This window comes from Cajanus cajan, chromosome 10 (genome assembly GCF_000230855.2).
Source record: "Cajanus cajan strain Asha chromosome 10, NIPB_CcT2T_4, whole genome shotgun sequence".
Classification (NCBI taxonomy): domain Eukaryota; kingdom Viridiplantae; phylum Streptophyta; class Magnoliopsida; order Fabales; family Fabaceae; genus Cajanus; species Cajanus cajan.
In genome coordinates, this window is record NC_138526.1 from 15,856,052 (window position 1) to 15,880,999 (window position 24,948).

Genomic DNA, 24,948 nt, shown 5'->3' on the forward strand with positions numbered 1-24,948 from the left:
AAATAAAATAATCAAGTTATTCTACACTAGTGTGCAGTTATATATCATAATAAATAAAAGTTAAAAAACATTTTAAAAAATTGTGCATACCCAAAAATAATGAATCATCTTTATATAATAATAATAATAATAATGTAACATCTTATTTTTTTTACAAATAAATTATTATTTAGAATAATTAGAAATTAAAAGAGAAATATTTTTATTAATAAAATATTAAGAGGAGAGTTCATCAAAAGTATTTGAATTAGATTGTAGACCCAACTTAGAAGCTAGTTCAAATAGGAGGGTTAGAAAGGGTTACAAAAGAGATCGTGAGCCTATACAAGTGGGATATCGTAAGTCATCTATTTGTACCCAACGGGTGTTATGGTGGAAAAATCTCTAACGAGAATGAGGGGTTACCATGATCAGTTGTAACACTTCGACAGGATCCTGATAGACATCTCCTAATGAGGTGGTTCAAGGGGCTCACTATTGATAGGTGGTACTTACACTATTCAATGGGGTGATTTTATTTCATTACTCCTAGGCTATTTTGTACATTGATAATGATAATGAGATCAATAACACATGCATGTAGACTTAGGAGTATACATCTCATGAGTTTTAATTGATGAATATGATATGTGTGAATGATGGTGTTAGATGAGATGTGATATATTGAATTGTTATTAATATTGAATGAGAGAATTGATGAAGGTATATGAGATGTAACTGTTGATTAATTTGTGTGTCTATCCTTATGCTTTGTATATTTTGTGATGGATGACATGTAATCTCACTTCCAGTGTTTATATGTTTGTATTTGGGCTGAATATCATTTGCAAGACTAGAGTAGGTATATGATGGTGTGTTTAAAGAGAGAGACTCATAAAGAGGAGCCTTGCTCGGATAGAGGCACATAAGACTGAGTTTTAGAATTAGTAGTTGTTTAGTAATTAATTTTTCCATTTAATCATGTTTTATTACCAAAACTTTATTGACTTAAGAGATTATTTTTATTTTTTTTGAAACAATATTTTATATGTTTTTATTTTAAGTGACGAATAAAGATGTGAATCCTTTATACAAGTTTTATGAGAGTAATTATTATAATTATTTTATTTATAAATTTTTTTGATATATTTTAATTATTAAACATTTTGGGAAAGGGGGTATGACAATAAATGGTGATTTTTCTATAAAAAAAAATAATTCTTGCTTGAACTTGTAAAAATGGGTATTATATATATATATATATATATATATATATATATATATATATATATATATATATATATATATATATATATATATATATATATGAATATAATACATGAAAAATAATTATAAAAATAAAAAAAATCATAATTATATCACAATTTATATTTAAATAATTATATTTTTATATATTTTCTTTTTTATTTAAATATAAATTGTGATATAATTATGATTTTTTTATTTTTATAATTATTTTTCATGTATTATATTCATATCTATATTATATTTATATCTATGTCTATATCTATATATGTATATATATATATATATATAAGGATAAAATATATTTTTGATTTCTTTAGAACTTTTTAATTTAGTTTTGATCTTTCAAAATTTTTATATTTTAGTCTTTTTAATTTAGAGATATACAACTTTTAATTATCAAAGTTATTTAGTACTTTATTATAATAAACAATGATATATAAGTAAATTGAATAAAAAAATATAGTACATTTTTTTTAATATTTATTCATATTATATTATTTGTTTAATGTAAAACGTGTCAATTTTAGTAAAACTATAAATTTATATATATAAGAGTTCATACCAACTAGTAGTCAAGATGAGTGATACCGCACTAAATTTTCTAAAACAATGTACTTGAAGGTGTGAAAAAAAAAAAAACTAATGTCCTTGAAATGTCAACCATGATATAATGGTGTGTTTTAATTTTATAAGCAAAATAACTACTACATCTCTTCTTATACGACTCTTTTTACCTTTTTTTTTTTCACTTTTTATAAACTCTCTTCTAATTCTAATTTTCATTAATTATTTTTTCTCTAAAATATTCATATTTAATAATAAAAAATTATTCTAAATAAAAAATAATAAATACTTGAAATTATTAATAAAATCTCTCTTATTAAAGTTGAAAAAAAATACATAAATATCTCTTTTCTAAATAATAAATAATTAGGTGAAAAATAATTAAGTAGAAAGAAAATTTTTTTTGAATAATAATTTAAATTATTAAAAAATTCAACGCTACTAAATTAATTAATTTTCTTAAAAAATATATAATTTCATTAAATAATTATATATTTAATGACGAACACAATACATAATATACAAAAATAAATACTACTCCTATTCCTAATCTATAAACAATAAATTCTAGTTTTATAAATAATAATAATCAATTTTAAAAATTACTCAAAAATATTTTTTTATACTTTTAATCAATCACTAACTTTATTCTTAAATATTATTATTCATAATTAATATTGTCAAAATAAAATTAGTTAACAACAACAAACTTAATTACTCATCTTCACAATTCAATTATTACTAGAGCTGTCAAAACGGGTTGTAACATCCCAGTTTTCAAAATGGTTATTATTACTATTATTATTATTATTATTATTTAGTCATAATTTGGTGATTATATTTTACTTCAATTGTAGCTAATTCACACTCCATTTATGCTTAATTATAGGCTTTAGAAACATATGTATATTGTTGGGCTTAATTAGATAGTTGTAAACTTTCTTTTTGTTAAAATCGTTTTCGCTGGGCTGACTGGCAAGCCTCGGTTTTTGGGGCATAACTCGGTCTGTGGTTGTCCAAATGATACAAACTTTATATCAATGGAAAGCTACGATAAAATACTATAACTTTTATGAAGAAACCATTTTCAAATTCCTTCATCTACCATGTTGAATATTCTAAAAACCGCAACATATTTAACTCACGCTGGCAGCCTGACCCCTGTTCACTAAAACAGTCATATCTGGAGTTATAGATCTCCTTTTTCGGTGATTCCAAAACGATTGAAAAGATAACATCCTAAGCTACAACTTTCATGAAGACCTCGTGACCAAATTAAGTCGTCTAGAAGGTCAAAATGGGAGTGCCAAAGGACGTGTCCACTAAACTCCACTAACCATCCACCATCACCACTAACTCCTCCACTACCACCACTAACTCATCCACTAAACCTAATTTCCTTATATTTTAATGTCTTTTGAAGGCTATAAATAGCCCCTCAATTCTTCATTTCAGAACCTCCCTAAAACACTTCTCATTTCTCTTCTCTTGTAATTTTTCTCTCTACGTTCTGCTTAGACTGAAGGAGCCTAGGGGAAGAAGTTCTGCTCTAAGTTTTAGCGAGATTCTGCCCAAATTTCTGTATATCCAGGTAAGGGGGGGAGTGGGAAACCTCGCTTGGGGGTGTGGGAGTAATCGTTAAATAGTTGTTTGTAGATTGGCTCCCGATCTTATGTCTGTTGTTTGTATGAAATATTGTTATTAATGTGCTTTGCTTTTTATATTACTTGATTTCTTGTCTGTAGTAAATAATAACTATACTATTTTTATAAAAGAAAAATAAATAAATTGTTTATTAATAAAGATATGGAAGGCTAAGCCTCCTATTAATTAATAAATATGTAATTGATGTTAAAAATGAATAAGTTTTAAAATAAAAATACCTATACGAACTTATGAAGATCTTATTATGACTTGAGTATATGAAGTATATATGAGACCTGTGCGGACCTATGAGGATATGACTGTATGAAATATGTACTCATGACTTGTGACCTATGATCCATGAATGGACCATTGAACTGTTGAACTATTGGACCGTTGGACTATTGGACTGATTGGACCATTGGACCGTTGGACTATTAAAGTTAGATTAATAAAATAAATCATAATTATGAAATATGAATCTTATATGTGTAATATGCTAAATGTTGAGTCTATGAATGTATGACATGCATCATATGCATATATTATTCCAGGTGTGCCGCTGAGGCCGCATACCAGTGATGCTAACAAGGTGTATGAACACCAGTGATAGGTGTGCCTTCGGGACACCAGTGATGTAACATGCTAACGAGGTGTATGAACACCAGTGATAGGTGTACCTTTGGGTCACCAGTGATAAATTCTGAAACTTCCGTATGGCGCCACATGCATGCATTTTGTGAGTCGAGTCAATAAAATCATTGCATGATTTATAAATGTACATTTATATATATATATGATATTGATTATATTGTATGTGTGTGTGCTATTTAACTTTTATTTCTATACCTGCAACTAAGTGAGAAGTTTCTCACTCCTCTTGTTATTCTTGTATATGTTTAAATTTATGTTGCAGGTAATCTTAATCATGAGGATGTTGGTAATGAAGTCTAGAGGCTTAAGTGGGCATGCTCTGATAGGATGTGACATTGGGCTTAGCTAGGCTTCTTTCTGGGATAATAATGTTTTATTTTCCTTCTTTTGAAATTTAAATATATTTGTATGATATAAAAAAGATTATAAATTGATTCCTAACTAGGAGGCACTGCCACCTTTACTGGGATTAATTTATAATCTTTGTTTTATTATGACTTCTTGAGTTTGGTATAAATGTTAATTACGAATGTGCATCTTCTACCTTATGATATTTATTATCACTCTAATATATTTTTTTTTATATAGTTAATGCTTATTAAGTAATTATGTTGGGGTAGAGGGTGTCACGTCTAGTGGTATCAGAGCAAGTCGATCTAATCGACCGTGAGTTATGAGTCTACTATGCTTGTTTGGTAGATTAATAATGTGATGAGTTGATTGATGTGCTAATATGATGATTGATTATGTTGTGTGCATTGTGTTCTCAGGATTTGTTTGATAGACATGATATAATTTGATGATGCTATTTTTGATTGCTCTTTTCATAATTGCTTATTTGTTTGATACTTCTTGCTTACGTAAGAAGTAGTGGTTGAGTAGTATCACTCGTATGGTGAGCTTATGTACCAATAGTACGGATAAAGCCTATTGAGACCTTAGAATTAGGAGAGACATTAATTTGTCAAAAGTTTACGATTAATGAAATTTAGGAATCTATAGTAGTAGCGATTGAATCCAAGGAGGTTGTATCTGAGAATTGGAGTTTTGATATTTTGATGAGAGGTTGAAACGTTCCTTGAGTATTGGTGCTTCATGTTAACTTTTATGGTTTAGGCAATATGTGAATATTATTCTCTAAGTCCTTTGCATTAAATATGTGAGCTGTTTTGGTCTAGGATTGTAATGGAAAGCTTGAATATGAGTTTAAGGTGGAAAGGAGTGAGTTTGGAATGGTTGAGGTATTTTGTGAAATGTTAGTACACTATTGCTGTATAATATGGGGATTATTTTCGTTAAAATTTTGTTGTGCCTGTATGAGTATCATATTGACAGAATCAGATTTTATGGTCTTCACAAAAGTAGTAGCTTTGGACGTTATCTTTCTAATGGAACTGGAATCAGGTAAAACGGAGGTATAGAACTCTAGTTATAGCTACTTTGGTGATCAAAGGTCTAGTTATAAGCGCTGAATATATCTGCTGCGGTTTTTGAAATTTGTAGCTAAGAAGATGATCTTTTTAGAATTCTATGTCTTCGTAGGAGTTGTAGCTTATTCTCTTATCTTTATTTTGAGATAGGTTTGAGATCATTTGAATAAGTATAACTCTCTAGGTATCATTTTCTTTAAACATTGTTGAAGGGATATGTATGGTTTCATGATATTTTTGAATCGTTAGGCAATGCAAGGATAAGAATTGATTTTGTTTTGGGGTGTTTGCATAAGGATTGAGAGGTTGTTTAAAGGTTGTATAATGCTATGTGATAAAGTTTGTTCATGTACATGCTTATCGATGGTATATTTGAAGGTTTAAAGATGGTATTCTAATATGATTTAGTAAGCATGTATGTTGATATGTGGATAGATTACCTTAGGGATCAATTGGTGAATGTCGTGTGGTTAGTGAGATTGATCTTAGGGTGTGATATGATCATATTGTAGTTGAAGGTGGAGATATATTCAAGACGGTTGTATGTTAAGTATTACTATTTTATTTTATCTTATTTATTGATTGATTGATTGATTTATTTATTATTTTTATTGTATAAGATAAGTTTTCTAGTTCTTGTAAATTCTAGTTAAGGTAAACATGGATATGTCTTAGGTAGAAGTTGTATTTAAGTGGGGAGATATCTAAGCCAATTAGTGAAGATAAGAGTTTTATGATGTTAGCTTATTATTATTGGAGATTTATTGAAGGAATTTCTAAGATAGCTTTGCCCTTAACTACATTCACTAAGAGGAGTATTGTCTTTATGTGGGATAGTAAGTATGAGAGTAGTTCCAACTCTTAAGGCAAGATTGACTAGTGTTAATACTACTAGATTTTAGTAAGTCTTTTGTGGAACATAGTTATGTTTCTAAGATAAGATTGGATAGAGTGTGGATGCAAGAAGGAACAGATAAGTAGCTTATGATTCTAGAAAATTGAGAATTTATGAGAAGGAATTACCTTACCCATGACCTTGATTTGAAGACATTACCTATATGATTCTAAGCTTGAGGTATTTAGCGATCATAAGAGTTTTAAATATCTATTGACCAAAAGAGATAGTTAGAAATTTTTAAGGAATAAGATTTTGATCTTACTGGTTATTTGGCCAAAGCCATTGTGGTAACCAATGTTTTGAGTAGGAAACCTTTATATTTTTCCTTATGATTAGAAAGAAGGATCTTTTTAGGGATTTAAGTCTGACTTGTGAGATTACTCCTAGTGGTAAAAAAACTAGGTGTGACTCGAGTAACAAGTGGATCATTGAGATAAATTGGAGAAATACAATTAGTTGATTCATATTGGTAACAAGATATGAGACTATAGAATAAGGTGATGGATAGGGGTTTGAATTGGTTGAAGATGGAGCAGTAAAATTAGTGATTTGATATGTATAACATGCTTAGGTGCTTGATCTTTACAGATGATCATAGAAGTAATATCAATATTATGACAGATGCCTTGATTACGATGATCACTAATATATTTAAGGATTGGATTTGATTGGAGAATTTAGGGACTTATGATTGATGTGTGAGACTACCTTTAGGAACATTGAATTGACTATGGTTGAAAATAACTAGTGAATTAATGGATGAGATTAGAATCTTTTCTAGTGAACCAAGTGGAGAAGATTGGTAGAGGTATAAATAGCCCTTTATGAGTAGAAGTTGATGGTATTTTGGGGTTCAATGATAGGATCTATAGCCTAGTAATCTTGAATTTAGGAAGATGATCTTAAAGGGAGTTTTAAGAGCTACTAAGGTGCATCAGAGTGGCGCAGCGGAAGCGTGGTGGCCTTAAGTAAAGAGAGGAATAGAGGATATTATGTATTTATATTTAGTATGGTATAAGTATGAGACAGAACATCAGAAGCCTTTTAGGACTTTTGTAGCCTTTAGATGTTCCTGTTTGGAAGTGAAATAATATGTCTAGACTCTGTTGTGGATTTTCCAAGGAAATTTAAGGAGAATCTTGAACGAGTCATAATCAAACCTCTTCGTTTCAAAAATTCGAGGACGAATTTCTTAAAAGGGGGGAAGTATTGTAACATCCCAGTTTTCAAAATGGTTATTATTACTATTATTATTATTATTATTATTTAGTCATAATTTGGTGATTATATTTTACTTCAATTGTAGCTAATTCACACTCCATTTATGCTTAATTATAGGCTTTAGAAACATATGTATATTGTTGGGCTTAATTAGATAGTTGTAAACTTTCTTTTTGTTAAAATCGTTTTCGCTGGGCTGACTGGCAAGCCTCGGTTTTTGGGGCATAACTCGGTCTGTGGTTGTCCAAATGATACAAACTTTATATCAATGGAAAGCTAAGATAAAATACTATAACTTTTATGAAGAAACCATTTTCAAATTCCTTCATCTACCATGTTGAATATTCTAAAAACCGCAACATATTTAACTCACGCTGGCAGCCTGACCCCTGTTCACTAAAACAGTCATATCTGGAGTTATAGATCTCCTTTTTCGGTGATTCCAAAACGATTGAAAAGATAACATCCTAAGCTACAACTTTCATGAAGACCTCGTGACCAAATTAAGTCGTCTAGAAGGTCAAAATGGGAGTGCCAAAGGACGTGTCCACTAAACTCCACTAACCATCCACCATCACCACTAACTCATCCACTAAACCTAATTTCCTTATATTTTAATGTCTTTTGAAGGCTATAAATAGCCCCTCAATTCTTCATTTCAGAACCTCCCTAAAACACTTCTCATTTCTCTTCTCTTGTAATTTTTCTCTCTACGTTCTGCTTAGACTGAAGGAGCCTAGGGGAAGAAGTTCTGCTCTAAGTTTTAGCGAGATTCTGCCCAAATTTCTGTATATCTAGGTAAGGGGGGGAGTGGGAAACCTCGCTTGGGGGTGTGGGAGTAATCGTTAAATAGTTGTTTGTAGATTGGCTCCCGATCTTATGTCTGTTGTTTGTATGAAATATTGTTATTAATGTGCTTTGCTTTTTATATTACTTGATTTCTTGTCTGTAGTAAATAATAACTATACTATTTTTATAAAAGAAAAATAAATAAATTGTTTATTAATAAAGATATGGAAGGCTAAGCCTCCTATTAATTAATAAATATGTAATTGATGTTAAAAATGAATAAGTTTTAAAATAAAAATACCTATACGAACTTATGAAGATCTTATTATGACTTGAGTATATGAAGTATATATGAGACCTGTGCGGACCTATGAGGATATGACTGTATGAAATATGTACTCATGACTTGTGACCTATGATCCATGAATGGACCATTGAACTGTTGAACTATTGGACCGTTGGACTATTGGACTGATTGGACCATTGGACCGTTGGACTATTAAAGTTAGATTAATAAAATAAATCATAATTATGAAATATGAATCTTATATGTGTAATATGCTAAATGTTGAGTCTATGAATGTATGACATGCATCATATGCATATATTATTCCAGGTGTGCCGCTGAGGCCGCATACCAGTGATGCTAACAAGGTGTATGAACACCAGTGATAGGTGTGCCTTCGGGACACCAGTGATGTAACATGCTAACGAGGTGTATGAACACCAGTGATAGGTGTACCTTTGGGTCACCAGTGATAAATTCTGAAACTTCCGTATGGCGCCACATGCATGCATTTTGTGAGTCGAGTCAATAAAATCATTGCATGATTTATAAATGTACATTTATATATATATATGATATTGATTATATTGTATGTGTGTGTGCTATTTAACTTTTATTTCTATACCTGCAACTAAGTGAGAAGTTTCTCACTCCTCTTGTTATTCTTGTATATGTTTAAATTTATGTTGCAGGTAATCTTAATCATGAGGATGTTGGTAATGAAGTCTAGAGGCTTAAGTGGGCATGCTCTGATAGGATGTGACATTGGGCTTAGCTAGGCTTCTTTCTGGGATAATAATGTTTTATTTTCCTTCTTTTGAAATTTAAATATATTTGTATGATATAAAAAAGATTATAAATTGATTCCTAACTAGGAGGCACTGCCACCTTTACTGGGATTAATTTATAATCTTTGTTTTATTATGACTTCTTGAGTTTGGTATAAATGTTAATTACGAATGTGCATCTTCTACCTTATGATATTTATTATCACTCTAATATATTTTTTTTTATATAGTTAATGCTTATTAAGTAATTATGTTGGGGTAGAGGGTGTCACACGGGTCACCCGGTCCGGCCTAGCCCGGCCCACAACAGGTTGACCATTCGGTAGGCCAACCCAATCCAGCTCATTTATAAGTGAACTCAAAAAAATCGAGCCCGACCTGGCCCACCACAGGTTGGTAGGTTAAACAGGTTGGCTCACTTTAAAAAAAATTAATTTTTTTCATTTTTATTTTAAATATACAACTAAAGCCCAAAAAATTTAAACTTATTTTAAAAATTTGATATTCTTAATTAAGACATCCATAAATGAATCATTCATCCCGAACATTAAATGATAATTTTAAATCAAATCAAATCTAAATAATCTTAAATAGATAAATATAATCCAAAATCATCTTAAACTTCAAATATAATCCAAAGTCATCTTAAACTTCAAATACAATTCAAAATCATAAAAATTACAAATCACAATCTAACATTAAATTATTATTGTCTTATGTTGGGCTGCACCATGACCCAATAATTATTATATTTTCTTTTAATTTTTTTTATTTACGAGTTGATAGGCTAGCCCGACTCATCACAGATTCAATCCAGGTGAGCCGGATTGTTAGTGAATCGAGTTTAAAATTGACCCATATTAAAATTTTTAATTTTTTTTAAGCTAACTTGACTCGAATCCGTGATAAACCATATTAGCTCAATGAAACCCATTTTAACATGTCTAATTATTACTATTGGTGGTAGTGAAGAAAAAGAGAGTAGGCAAGTTGAGAGGCAGCGCAATAAAGAATAGTAAAAAGTAGGAGAAACGTATCAACAGTGTATATATATTGGGATCCGTTGTTCTGATTCCACAGATTCGTAGCCTTCACCCGATTCTCCTAACCTAACTTAACCACACAAAATCAAATTTAACTTAACCAAACCCTGTCTGGGTGGGTCCCACACCACTTGCCACAGGGAGACCCAATCCAATGCACCGCGCGCCACACCACTTATAAATACACCCTCACACCGCTCCACCGCTCTCCCTAATTTACTTCCAAACCCAAACGCTACCCGCATTCCACTTAATTACGCTTCTGCCCTCCGGAGAGGAACATGATCCTCGGACCAACCTCGGCATCATGGTGCGTTGTTTCAGCGTAGTGTCCGGTCTCGTTCTGGCGGCGCTGGCCGCCTCCATGGTGGTCCTCCCTCTCATGCTGCCGCCGCTTCCGCCGCCGCCCCTCGTCCTTCTCTTCTTCCCCGTCGGGATCATGGCCGCGCTCATGCTCCTCGCCTTCTCGCCCTCCGAAGGAAACGCCGTCGTTTACGCCTCCTAGCCACAACACGCGTGGGTCGCTGCCACATTTTGCTTTAGTTTTTTTTTTTTTTTTTAAGGTACGATGTTGATACGAAAGGGTTCAATTGTAAAAGCAGAAATAGAAAGAAGGATTCATTGTATTGCGGCATAGACACGGAAATTTCTTTTTTTTTTTTTGTTTGGTTTAAATAATTAATTAACACATGCATACTTTATTTGGAGTTAATTTAAAAATAAATTTTGACCACTTTTGTGATCTTAACGTTCCAGCGACTGGGTGCTTGAACCATGGCCACCCCATGTCATTGTCATATACATTATCGTGAAAAAGGGGTTCAAAATAATGATAATTCGTCCGGAATACTTTATTGCCAATTTGTCATGTTTAATTTGTTGTACTTGTAAGAACGAATGTAAAAATAAGAAATTGTAAAGGATGAATTGATCTTACATGGGATAGAATGTTTGGTTATATTTTACTCTTTTCCAAATAATTACAACTATCGTAGATTGTATTCTTCTCTCTCTATATTTAGAAATCCGTAATTTTTTCTTTATTTTAAAATAAAAATATTTAATTTTTATAATTTTAAAAATACGAAATTAATATATTTTTTTATGTCAATATGAAAGAAATAGTTACACAAAAAATAATGTTACAAAAAAATTAACAGAGATTAGAAGGAGTAAAAGAATTATAAATTTAAGGATTAAAAAAATTTATTTTAAATTATAAAAATTTAAAAAGATTGAAAAATATAAGTATAGAGACTAAAGAAATAGGTATAGAAACTAAAAGATCTATTTTGAATTAGGTATATGATTGGTTTCATAAACCAATCATATTTTTTAATTTATTTTATTTTATTTTTAGTTCATTAAATAAGTAAATGATATGGCACTATTAAAAGATATAATTGGTTGTCAGTGTAAAAAAATTTTACACTAACAGTGTATAGGTGATTAACTCTTTGAATTATACAAACTAAAATATAAAGAAAATAAAATTATAAAAAAAAATATTTTAACTATTTATTATAATCAAACTTAGTATAAAATGAATAATAATAACTCACACTTTGTTCAAATCTTATGATAAAGAGACTTTGTACTCAATTGATACAATATTCTGATTTTTAATTTTATAGTAATTATGTTATTAATATGAAGTTTCTATCAATTTTATTGATGACTAATCTCTATTAGAAAATTTGGTTGATCACTTTTAGTAGGATTTCCTCCTCCCTTCCCCTTTTGTAACAATTTGACAGGTCACACTACACTTATTATAGTTCAGTCACTATGTAAACAGAATGCCAAAAAACATTCAACTATCTTAGAGTACTAATGCAATAGTTACTTAGTCATTCATGCAAACTATAGATGCAATTTATACATGTATATATATACACCCTATACACAAAAATCTACATCATCTATATAACTATACACAAAGTAACTCTTAGTCTCCGATCAAGGGTCTATATAAGGACCATGCTACATCAAAGTAGCATCAACGAAAGAGTCATCACCAACATGACTCACCACCAACCATTCAAGTAAACTTGTTAATTTTGTCCTACTCTCATACTAAGTACAATCATTATTGTTCCAACTACAAGGATAAAAAAAAGTAAGCTTGTGAAAAGAATCAACATAAAACATCAATATTAAGGGACAACATAACAACATAAATGATAACAATTATCTCACAACACAACTTCAACTTATCATTAATACAACACATATAACTTAGTACACAACACAACTTATCAATGACAACTCAATCAACATGCTCAACATAAATAACAATAAACATCTAATGCATCGTCATGCATATCAACTACGGAGATCTCTTATAACAGATGTGAGTAATTTAAGTGGCTAGACTCTACCGAACCACAACGTCTAATCTATCACAACCAGTCAACTATAGATAATGTTAGGCTTCAAAGAGTGCTAGGTATACAACTTAAATTTGATTTCCCATATTTCATCACTTAAACTACAAAATATAGTACTACTGTCAAGGTAAAACAGTTTAGGTATGAGTCTACCACGACATTAACCTATAACACTAAGCCTCCTATGGGATTAACCCCCTAACTACCCTCCAAATACTATGTCTTTCTAGTACTCAATTAGAGATTAAGTCCCCAACCTTGTACCTCACTCGATTGGTCACTTTATACATGCATGTCTCAATCTTCCCCATAAGCGATTTCCATATAAAACCTAGAAGGGACAACTTAAAACAACTACCTATTTAGAAGCCAACTTGTTGAAGAATTCTCAACTTGGGCTCTTGGAGCACCACAACTTATATTCACACAATGAAATATTTTAATTTCTAAAACAACTTTTACTTTCCTCTAGTTTTGATGTATCTTAACAAAGACATGTATCTACATCACATGTCTAATAGCGTAACAATTCAATCAACTATAGTATCATACAACTTCACAACTTAATCATCTATTAACTCACAACTTAGCAACATAAAAATCATTATGTAGTATATCGACTTAAACATAGTGAGTTATCATAATACAACTTAATCATCATTCTTCAACTATTAGACAACTTAAAATATCACATAGAAGTCACACAACTTATGCTTGTCACTATCCCATGGGTGTTCGACGCCAGTAAGACATGGGACTTCCTGTCTCACTCATGCAACGCCAAATTGTCTGTGCCCAACATGATTATGGTAGAGACTCCCACTCTCTCACGTCTAGCATGGTAAAACCTATGTCCGACCCTAACTAGGCAAAATGCCTTTACCTAATTCACGCCCAACATCACTCCATTGGTACTTGACATCAATTTAGGTAGAGACGATTCTTTCTTCTCACAACCAACACCATTCAACTTAGTGTCCTACATGATCAAGTCAAAGACAATTCTCTCTCTTCACGTCCAACATCACCAATCCTATGCCCAACATTAAGAGACTAGGAATCCTCGACTTCGAGCTATGCCTAGTGCCATGAAGGTGTGCCTGAGGTGATGACAATTTTTGCACTTAGGCAAAAACTTGATTTGCCCAATCCACCAAAAATGCAACCAAAAAGCAACATGCAACAAGTAACTCAACATTTATGCAATATATGTAACTCGAAAACAAGTCCAAAAACAACACGAAACCCAAGATTTTTCCTATAATTACAATCCACTTATAAACACCTCCAAGACCCAAAACTCAAACAAAACATAGTCTCATGGAATTCAACCCAAATGGCTAACATTAATGAGAATGAACAACAACAACTAACACAATCCAACACTGATCAAAACACAAAGCTCCATTTATCTCTAAAGGTCGAAATCAAAGGAAGTGAAAGAAAACTCGAAGTCCCTGAGTTGTCGTACGACTTCCACCAACTCAAATTCTCAGCTTTGGGTGCCTTGAATCTTCAACTTAGCCAAGCAGATCAGTTACAGGAAAGGAAGAAATGAAGGATCATTTCCTTGAATATACAAAACTAAAATTATTACTAAAAAAATAATCATTTCCAAAATATTGAATATACAAAACTGAAATAAAAATTTGTGTAAAAAAAACTTTGTTTGATTAAAAAAAGGCTAAAATAAGATTTTGGCCCCTTATTTATATTTGACATTTTAATTTGATCTTTTAAGTTTAAAAAGCTTGACTTTAGCCTCTTAAAACATCTTTTATTAGTCAAATTGGTCATTTCTAAACTTTTTATACTAACTGTGTTAATTTTAGATGCCATGATATCTTCACATATTGTCACGTGTCACTAAATTGAAGGAAGGACCAACTTAATCTAACAAAATTATTTATGAGACCAAATTGAAACTTAAAATAAAATTAAGAGATCAAAGGTATATTTAAACTAAATTTTTTTTTTAAAAAAAAGAAGTTGTGATAGATTATAGAACAAGAAAGACAAAATAAAACTTTTGTTTGATAAATAAAAAAGACTAAAATAAAATTTTGGCCCCCTTATTTCTATTCGACTTTTCAATTCGACCTTTAAGTTTAAAAAGTTTTACTTTAACCTCTTAAAACGTCTTTATTAGTGAAATTGGTTAGCTCTTAAATTTTTACATTAATAATATTAATTTTAGATGTCATGATATCCTCACAGATTATCACGTGAAAGATCAACTTAATTTAACAAAATTATTTATGTGATCAAATTAAAACTTAAAATAAAATTAAGACATCAAAATTTTATTTAAACTAGAAAAAAAAAGTTATGATAGGTCATAGAACAAGAAAGTCAAAAACAAATAAATATAATACATCCCACGTATTTTCATTTTTAATGCATTAAATTTAAAAATAACAAAGTTATTACTTTGAAATAAAAATGAGTTTGACTTTTATTTGAAAAACACACATGCAATGTATTCTATTGTACAAGTGCAAGAAGCCTTTCCACACGCAATACACTGTATTTTTGTTTCAACATTAGTAGATGTCTACTTCTTTTCCATCAAAATCACGAGAAAAGTTAATGTGGAGAGAGAAAAACTGTAAACTAAAATGAAGTAAAGTAGAATTGAAACGTGATCAAATACTCCGACCAAGCTTACTTGAATTGTTGACGCAAGGCTGCTAGAGGGTGAAAGCGAAATATATGAATGATTACGACATTCTTCATATGTTTCGTTTTGGATCAGAAAACGCCTAACCTTAAAACATAGAAAAAATATGTTTTTAGTTTTCATAAAACGAGTGACTTTAATGTTAGCCTTTTGTAAAAAGAATATTTTATAGAATTTAATATTATTGTTTTTATAGTACTCTAAAGTGATATTTATTAGCTTTTTAAATATGTGTCTGATTTGTAATTATCACAACTTTAAAGACATTAACATTGTAAGAGTGTAATGCAGGATCAGTTATTCTTGCTAATGTCTATAGTGGTATTTTAGTATATAACATCTATTAAAAAAATATATTTTTAAAATAAATATTATTTATCTATCTAAAAATAAATGTCAAGAGTAAAAAAATAAGGATTTTGGATTCGAAATAAATGAAAATCAATAGAAACAAAAACTATTTTATTTGAATGAGAAATAATAATTTAAAATTTTAGAATGATATAATAAAAATACATAGACAAAAATCATTTTATATGAATTAGGAGGGGAAAGAGACACTTTATACCTTAAGATATTTAATTTTGAAGGATTTTTGGAGGAGATGGTCGTAAAAGAAAAAAAAATTGAAATTCGAGATTTGAGAGTAAGTAATCATATAAATTAATAAAAATAGGTAGTTATTTTTTATATGAACAGAGTGATTTTAAAACTCATGAAAAAAAATTATAAAATGTGTGGTATGAATTAGGGGTAAAAATGTCTAATAAAAAATAGAAACCAAATGAAAGTTATTGAAAGCGGTATCCTTTTATATGTTACCAGTAAAGAAAAAATGTCTTTTGTGTTTTTTAAATTTTTTTTTAATTTAAAAAAATTAAAGAAAAATAATTTAAAAGTAGTTATCGATGTTATTTAAGAGAGATTTTTTTTTTCTTGGGAATTAATGATTTATTAAAAATGGAAATAAAAAACAGGTGCACCATTTTATCTCTTTTATAGTATGTATTAACATATAATAGGCACAAAATTGTACATATTTTAAAATAAAAGAATAAGTTGTTTGAATCAGTGTCACTTCCACAACTCCTCATGGTTGCCTCCACTTTCTCCAAAAGAAAAATAATAAATAAAAATACAAAATAGTGAGTAATATGAGAATAGTTATGAGATAAAAATAACAAAGAAATATATACAACAAACTATATCGCTTTATATATATATATATATATATATATATATATATTATAGATTAAATGTTGCATATGTGTGTGTCATGTGAGTATATTTTAAAAGAAATCTCACATTATTTTGACTTTGTAAATCTTGAATATTTATATATTAAAGTGTTTCTTATATTTTTAAAGAAGCGAACAAATGGTATAGGACTTGCACTCATGAAAATGAGTCTCTTTGGTTTGTTATAATGCAAATCCACTAATTTGCCCTCCTTGCACGTGTGATGGTGGGATCCAGATTTTTTTTTAATTAGAATGAATTATTTTATTTAAATCATGTCTCGTAAAGAATTTTGCTAACATTTTTTTCGGTATTTCAGATTCCTCTACTTGTGCATATGTCATTTATCCAACAATAAAAACATATTTAAATCAACCAAAAACATACATATAGTGTTATGACAACTTCGGCTGTCGATTTAGATTTGGAAAGCAAAACAGAAGTGATTATTTGTTAAGTAAATAAATCACAAGGTTAATCTCAAATCTAACTCTAAAATCTACAATAATATGCAGTTAGCCTGAAAAACTATTAGCATGGTTAGATAGATAATGGCTCAATATTTCTCTCATTAAAGGAAACAAGAATATTATGCTATTGATGCTAAACCTTTGTTGTTGAACGCCTAACCGAGCACAGTAACAAGGTTAATCTCATCTAGAAGAGTGAGTGACATCACTTTGTGAGTGTTTCTTCGAAATTGATGAAACCCACTTAAAATTGTTGTGTCAACCGCAGCCAATACATACCCCTTTTGCATGCTTTGAAGGATACAGTGAAGTCATCTCATAGCATGAGTCCCCATTGGTTGTGGTCGGTTACACTTGCAATACAATGGACAATTCGCCAGCTTTGAATACAAGATCTTTCAACAGTGGAGGCTGCTTGACCCTCCCATACTTATAGTACAATGAAGTTTCCTTCATGTATCCACAAAATCCGACAACTATTGAATAACACTAGAACGAAATAACATGTCAATTTCCTTTCGGGGTAACACTTGTTTCCTTGTCTTTTAAGATTTTTTTTTATTTCTGTCACGACCATTCCTAAACTATTGTGATTAGATTAATTTTACTAACTATTGTGATTAGATTAATTTTACTTACGATATTGTGATTGTCAATGGATCAAAAGTTATCACAACCAATAAAAATCGAACACGAAATTCTTTGTTATTTAAAAAGATTTCCTTACAACATGAGTATAAATAATCTAACCACTACCAATTAATTGAATTTGTCTTTTAACACAACTTAATTGAATAATTGTTCAACAAATTAGATTAAATTATCACTTAGTGTCTATAATTATCTCTATTTCAAGCTTTAGTTTCAATTCGAAAAATCTGTATATCTTAATCCTACACAGTTTTGTTGTAACAGGCAGCAGTTTTATATCACCAGAAATTCTTTAATATTAGTAATATAGACCAAAATTAACTTTTAAATATGTGCAACTACTAAAGCTTAATGTTTTCATATAGAAATTGAAACTTGAAATAGAAACAGCTATAAGAAGAGTAATGTAAATAGTTTAACCAATAAATTATTATCAAACAAGAATTTAATTATAAATTTGTTAAAATAATTTATTTTAATACCTCACCTGAAAAATTTATTAAATGTAAGCCACTTTCATAAGTGCAAATAAATTTTTCCAGACACCCCAGAATATTAGAACCATACTTGTCACATTCAATTGCACCCTAAACATCTTGGCAAGGTGACAGAATAATAATTTTAATCATGTAAGCTCAACTCAATCACCACCTAACACACAGATTGTCCATTTCAAAAGCATTTTATATTTTGATGAATGAGGGGCACGTACATGATTGTGTTATAAACTCCATTTGACATCACATGTGATACACTGCAAAGTATGTCGAGCTCAAAGCTTACATAAATATCATAAGATTTGTAACCTTCAAGAGCCAAAATCATATGAATCGGTTAGCATTTCAATTCTGTCCCGGATAGGCTACCATTACACCAGACAGTATATTGCAGGATCCAGGAACACAAACTACGTCAGGTGATAAGAACCCTTTATTGTTTCACATATCCTTGTCAATAATGTCCCTCATCATCTGTATTGGGATAAGTCCTTCAGTTCGAATAGCATCTTTGTTGGGGTCAGGGCTAATAAAGAACACAGTAGGCAACCCTCGAACCTGAAATATATCAAATTCAACTTTTCTTTAGAAACTGCCACAATCCAAATTTCAACCGAAATGATCAACTTTGTCTAGATCTGTTGCTAATAGTCCCCTTTAATGGTGCTAATAGTCCCTTTAATGGTCTAATCTTGGCATGAAGTTGAAACACCACCAATAAAATAATGATTCTTGTCAGCTATACTACAAAGAAAACAGGTATTCAAGATCTAACCAATTATGGTTATTATCCTGAATAAACAAACAGGATTAGTATTTATAATATGAGAACACTGATTAGACCCATGATATATTGCATGTTTTCTTGCCCCCCGTTTTTTGAGGATAATCCCACAAGTTCACATGCCATTTCAATAAAAAATCACATTTTTTATGGATCTCTAACGAGCATTTGTATATGTACACATTGTAAACAAAAATTGGCTCATTCATTACCTGCATGTCCCGTGCAAATTCATACTCATCGTCTGTATCAACCTTAACAATCATTGCATTGTTTTCGTACTCAACTGCAAGCTGTACAGATTTAAAAACGGGTGGTTATTTCTGAGCTTTCATATAAACTACTCAACAAGACATACAATGAGGAAATACCGCTGAATTAAGAACCAGCCAATAAATTAAAACATGCTATCCTTATAATATTAAGGAAACAAGACAAAGTATGCAAAGCTTTTTTAAGTAAAATGTCAGTATGAATATGATTGGTAGTTCTCAGGGAAAGTAAACCAAACAGTTATAGAACAAATTCAAGATCCCCAGATACTTGATTTGGTTCTACCAGTCAGAAGATGTATGTATTCAAAAAGAAGATGAACCATTGCAGCCAACATAATGTACCACATGAATACCAGAATGTAATTAGTACCTTGACTTCAATTCATCAATATATATCTTCTAATGATGGAAGTAAAATAAAATATTAAATCTTGGCTAATAAATATCATACAAATCGTAGCTAACAGTCATTTAAAATTCAATAGAACATACGTAAAAATACTTTGCATGTAAACTGGTTCCAAAGTTGTAGTCGATGCTTTGTAACATTATTTATTATATATGGAGAACATTTTACAAAATTACATCACCTATCAATTGAATGACAAATGAATGAAGACTTCCAGCTCTTTACCTCTGCCCCCTCTCTCCCATTCATTTTGGATGAAACTACACAGTGATTCTTGCTTGTAGATTAAAATTTCAATAAATGCATTGGTCCAATAGGTAGATGGCACATCCATCCTTGTAATTATTACTGTCTAGGATATTAAAGTTAAGAACAAGATATAAATAAGCACGAATCTATGGCTTAATTGCACGTTTTGTCCTCAAAGTTACACATTCTTACAAATTTTGCCCTCACATAGTTAAACCGCCACAATTAAGACAACTTTTTGGCAGTTTAAAGGAATAACTAGCGTAATATCGTCTTAATTGTGACAGTTTAAGTAGGTGAGAACAAAATTTGTGACAGTAAATTGGGAGACAATTCATAAAAAAATCATTTGGTGGCAAAAATAGCAAGATTGTGTAACTTTAAAGGCAAATAATGCAATTAAGCCTAAATCTATTAATTTTTTTTATTGAATACACATCATTAGATGAGGCGAAACTAATTCTGATCTTCCCTGATATAAATTTTAAGAGCTTTAACATATTTTGATGCAGAAACAGTTTCATAATGGCTGACATTAGAATTCTGAAGAGGCATATTTATAAAAGATACAACACAATTACTACAGTAAAATGGAAGACGAAGCCGTTAAAGTTCATAAATAAACCAACCAAGGTTCATGCATCCTAATTTCAGACACATCAAATGCTTAATCACCAGTTAAAAACCATAGAGGTTCAATCTCCTTCAAATATCATTCAATAACATGCCTGGATCTACAAAGATATTATCAACATCATCCTCAAAATCTATAAATCCATAATATGACACAAGCTCCAGATCTGAGCATGTTTTGCTGCTTTGCATGCAACCATAATTTCTGCATCTAGTATTAATACAACCGTCTACAATAATAAATATTAAAGAACATGCTAAGAACTAGAAGTCATGAAAACACCTTATATTGCCTGTACACATGGAAAAACACAAGCCGATGAAGATGGTTTATTAAAATATCAATTCTGGTAGCCCAGTGCCCCAGAATATTTAGTGTTCTTAAGTACATTGCTTGTCCACAAATAATTTCTTTGTAATTTTTCCCTTAAAAAGTTTCAACCTTAAGAGATTAATTGTGATGGAATGAAAATATGGTAGCCACATAAACAACATAGAGAAGCCACAAGCAGCTGATCCTTGAGCATTTTCCATCACATTAGAATAAAAATGAGATATAATACAATATCATGAGTTCAGGCATATGAATTTTTAATCAGTCTACACTCCCCTGTAAAGCATGTTTGGATGAGTTATTTTCAAGATTATAATCTGATTGATAAGAGAAAAAAAATGTTGGTTTTACTATTTATAACAATCCTTCACAGCTTGCTCCTTGGCCCAAGGGTGATCCAGCTTTGGCATGTACTTGGCCTCTCGCATGTTCCTCCTTCAGATCCATCCATGAATTAGCTGCAATGGGCGTTGGACAAAACTGCTCAGCATGGCATCATTGTCCTATGGGTCACATGGTGCTCAAGGAATACTACAATATTTGACTGCTCTGTTTACAGTCACAGTGAGCTTGATGGCCTGTCAGGTTCGTGAATGGACTCGCAACATTTCAAAAGCTTACATTGATGATAATATTCAAACAACCACACTATCTGCTCCGTGGGAAAGTATCATGGAAAAAGCCAAGGGTGAACTTCGGTGAATGTGGGAAGAAGCACCATCAAAAATTGCAAGAGCATGGGGACTTCAAATATCCTGTATGCAAAAGTTGAGGCTTTGTACCACAGCCTGAAGATTTGTTGGGACCCTGGATTTCATCATGTGGTTTGCTACTCAGATTCCAAGAATACAATTCAACTTTTACAGGAGTAACTATCAATCATCACTATGGGAACAAGATATGCATCAAGGATTACATGTTGCAGGACTGGGACTGTAAGCTGTTCCATACATGTAGGGAGGGGAACCATTGCATGGATTACCTAGCCAAGATGGGTGTAAGGACACATGATCATCTGGTGATGGTTGACAAAGCACCCAGGGGTATTCCTTGATGTTAGTAGATGCTGTGGGACCGTCCTCCGTATGTAGCTAGCTAGCTAGCTTGCTTTTTTTTTTTTTTTTGTAGTTAACTTCATACCAATTTTTTGTAATTTTATTATAAAAACCGGTTATTTTAGACAATCCAAATGAAATAGATTATCTTAAAACCACTTTTCACATAACATCTACAAAAGTGAAGATCAAAATCTTTCACTCTTTTGTTTTCAACTACCAATACCAACAATAAACTACATATAATTTGGAACACAAGCAAGTGAAGCAACAGCTAACCATGACCTCATCCACAAAGAAAATTGATAAACATCACGACAATCACCCAACATAACCAACTGAAAACTCTGACATGAGAAAAATGCTGTTGTAATAGATAAATCATAATTTGTTATGATCAACTTAACCAGACATGCTGTTCAACAGATGGGAAACACCTAATTTTTGGGGGCATGGCAAATGAATAAAATTTCAAATTCATTGTCATATTGGATGAAATTTGTCATTACATAGAATGAAATCTATACAAATATAATAATCTAACATATATGACATGCCATTATACCTTCCATCAGCATCCAATTACTACAATAACTGTTAGTTTCTGCGAATATTTGAGGCAAACTTTGTTAATTGAATTTCCAAGTTTGCAAACCAGCTTCCTGTTTTAGTTATAGGGAAAATCTCTGTCAAATGTTATACATAAATTAATCTATTTTTTGGTGAATCAAATTCAATCTGTTTCATAACACAATCTGAAAAACAATTAAAGACTCGTAATGGTCATCTTATACACTATCATCTTTCTTAGAGGCTGATATGATATATCATATAAGTAAAGGTTGAATTAAAACATCAGAAAGACATTGTGCTCACTTAAAAGTTGAAACAAACATCCACAACAACACATCCTCACTGCATGGTTAAGCATTTTCCACATGAATTAAACCACATACCGTTTCAAGTTCTTGTGCCATTAAGATGCATGGTCCACACCAAGTCGCGTAGAAATCAATAATCAGAGGCACTTTTCTTTCTCCCTTCACAAGCTCCTGGATTTCCTGAGCTGACAACTTCTTCTGCAAATCCCAAATAACAAACAACAGGATCACTATGTCATCAAACTTCATTTAATTCATTGAAAAATTAAAAACAAAAAAAGAGTAAATAGTTTACACACTGAGTGTATGGTAAATTTGTTGAATTTTATAGCTATCACTATTATTTTGTAAACTTTTACATTAACAGTGAAAAGAAATTGAACTAAAAAAAAAAAAAACTACTTTTGTTCTTTCTTCATTTCTAGAACTCTTACATGTAGTATACCGTATGAAGCCAAAAGGAAACAAAAAAAAAATCATTTTCAGTATGAAAAAAAAAAGATTTTATTACAAAAAAAAACAAAATATTTTATCAAAAACACAAAGCCCTTCATTACATTGAAAACTTCTAACTTTTTTACGCCTTAACCGGGTGTACAAAATAGAATAATTATATAAAAAATAAATTTTAAAAAATTATTGAAACCTAGATAAAACGGTGATGAAGCATGAAAATTGAAAAATTGTAACATAGGAGGCATAAGAGGAAAAAGTAGCAGAGACCCAGAAACAAGATGATAAAAAAGTGAAGTAATTGAAGTGGCATACCACAAGATAGTCATCTCTGACATATTTTCCTTGGGGTGGCTTGCAGAGCAATTTTCTGGGAAGTGTGGAGAGTGAAAGGGAGGTATTGGTGTTAAGATGAGTGGTTGTGGTTGTGGTGAGAGGATAAGGGTGTTGATGAGTAGTCAAGGAAGAGGGGTTAGGTAGAGAAGCACTAAAAGGCTTGGAATTGAAGGCTGAGAGAGTGACCATGCTGTGGTGAGAAGCATGGCAATGGAAGAGAGCCATCGTTGCTTTGGAATTTGGAGAGTGTTGAATGGAAAGAGGGTTTTGAGTGCAGGGGTTTACCATATCTTATTTTCCATACAATTTGTCTTGGACTGTTCTACCATATTCGGAAGTCTATTTTTTTTAACTATATTTACCCATATTATTATTATTATTATTTTAAAGATGGTCTTTTTTTATAAACTTTTGTACTAATAATTTCTTTTAACAAGTAGATATCTGATTGTAAAACATAACTAAATTAGATAAAAACAAACGTTTCTTGAGCATAAAATATTAACTTTAATTTAATTCAACTTTTAAAACTTTGGAATTTTTTTTACGTTTAAAAATAATAAATAGAAAATGACATCTACATTGCTATTAGATGGGACCAATGATATATTAAAATTTTTAAATCAAATATTATTATTTATATAATGATTAGCCGAAGTAAAATAATTTGACTTAATATCTTATTTGTCGCGATGAAGGTGAGAGATACATGAGATGAATTTCAATATTTTTGTTTCAATTTTTTTTATTTAAAATGAGTTATTTAATGTTTTAGAAATTAAATAGAAATAAATATTAACTATAAATGATTAAAAAAAAAATAGATGAAAAAATATTAAATAAAAAATCTGATGCATATATATAATTTTTTAACAACTCAAATTTTTCTACTAATACAATGAATAATTATTATTTATTTTTGTGTTTATGAAGATTATTTTCTTATAATTATTTTGATTAATTAAATGGGTTTGATTGAAGTTTTAAAGGTTTTTAATAATAAATATTTATGAAAATTATTTTAATTTGTTTTGATATTTTATTTTA

General features: G+C 30.6%; 1 protein-coding gene and 1 long non-coding RNA gene across 3 annotated transcripts; one reads left to right on the plus strand and one right to left on the minus strand.

Moving 5' to 3' along the window:
- Window positions 1-2,641: 2,641 nt before the first annotated feature.
- On the plus strand, window positions 2,642-9,694 carry LOC145952589 (uncharacterized). Its single transcript, XR_014430042.1, has 3 exons — window positions 2,642-3,403; window positions 4,373-8,457; window positions 9,427-9,694. It is a non-coding gene; the product is annotated as an uncharacterized LOC145952589 (long non-coding RNA).
- Window positions 9,695-18,658: 8,964 nt separating this feature from the next.
- LOC109815881 (Thioredoxin z) lies at window positions 18,659-24,209 on the minus strand. 2 transcript variants are annotated; one of them, XM_020380699.3, is made up of 4 exons: window positions 23,881-24,202; window positions 23,188-23,310; window positions 19,489-19,569; window positions 18,659-19,050 (listed from the first exon to the last, which is right to left on the minus strand). In XM_020380699.3, exons 1-4 carry the CDS (start codon window positions 24,187-24,189, stop codon window positions 18,934-18,936), a joined length of 630 nt encoding a protein of 209 aa, XP_020236288.1. In that variant the 5' UTR covers window positions 24,190-24,202; the 3' UTR covers window positions 18,659-18,933. The 2 variants fall into 2 exon arrangements, with proteins under 2 accessions (XP_020236288.1, XP_082921543.1); XM_083065417.1 differs by lacking the exons at window positions 18,659-19,050; window positions 19,489-19,569 and adding an exon at window positions 21,149-21,983 and having other exon boundaries at window positions 23,881-24,209.
- Window positions 24,210-24,948: the final 739 nt, after the last annotated feature.

What these genes read in the sequence shown, in the direction of transcription:
- LOC109815881 (XM_020380699.3), bottom strand. Translation starts at nt 24,189, where the DNA reads ATGGTAAACCCCTGCACTCAAAACCCTCTTTCCATTCAACACTCTCCA. An exon ending in TGGCACAAGAACTTGAAACG is followed by an intron (nt 19,570 to 23,187) that starts GTATGTGGTTTA and finishes AAATCTGTACAG; the next exon opens with CTTGCAGTTGAGTACGAAAA. An exon ending in AATTTGCACGGGACATGCAG is followed by an intron (nt 19,051 to 19,488) that starts GTAATGAATGAG and finishes GATATATTTCAG; the next exon opens with GTTCGAGGGTTGCCTACTGT.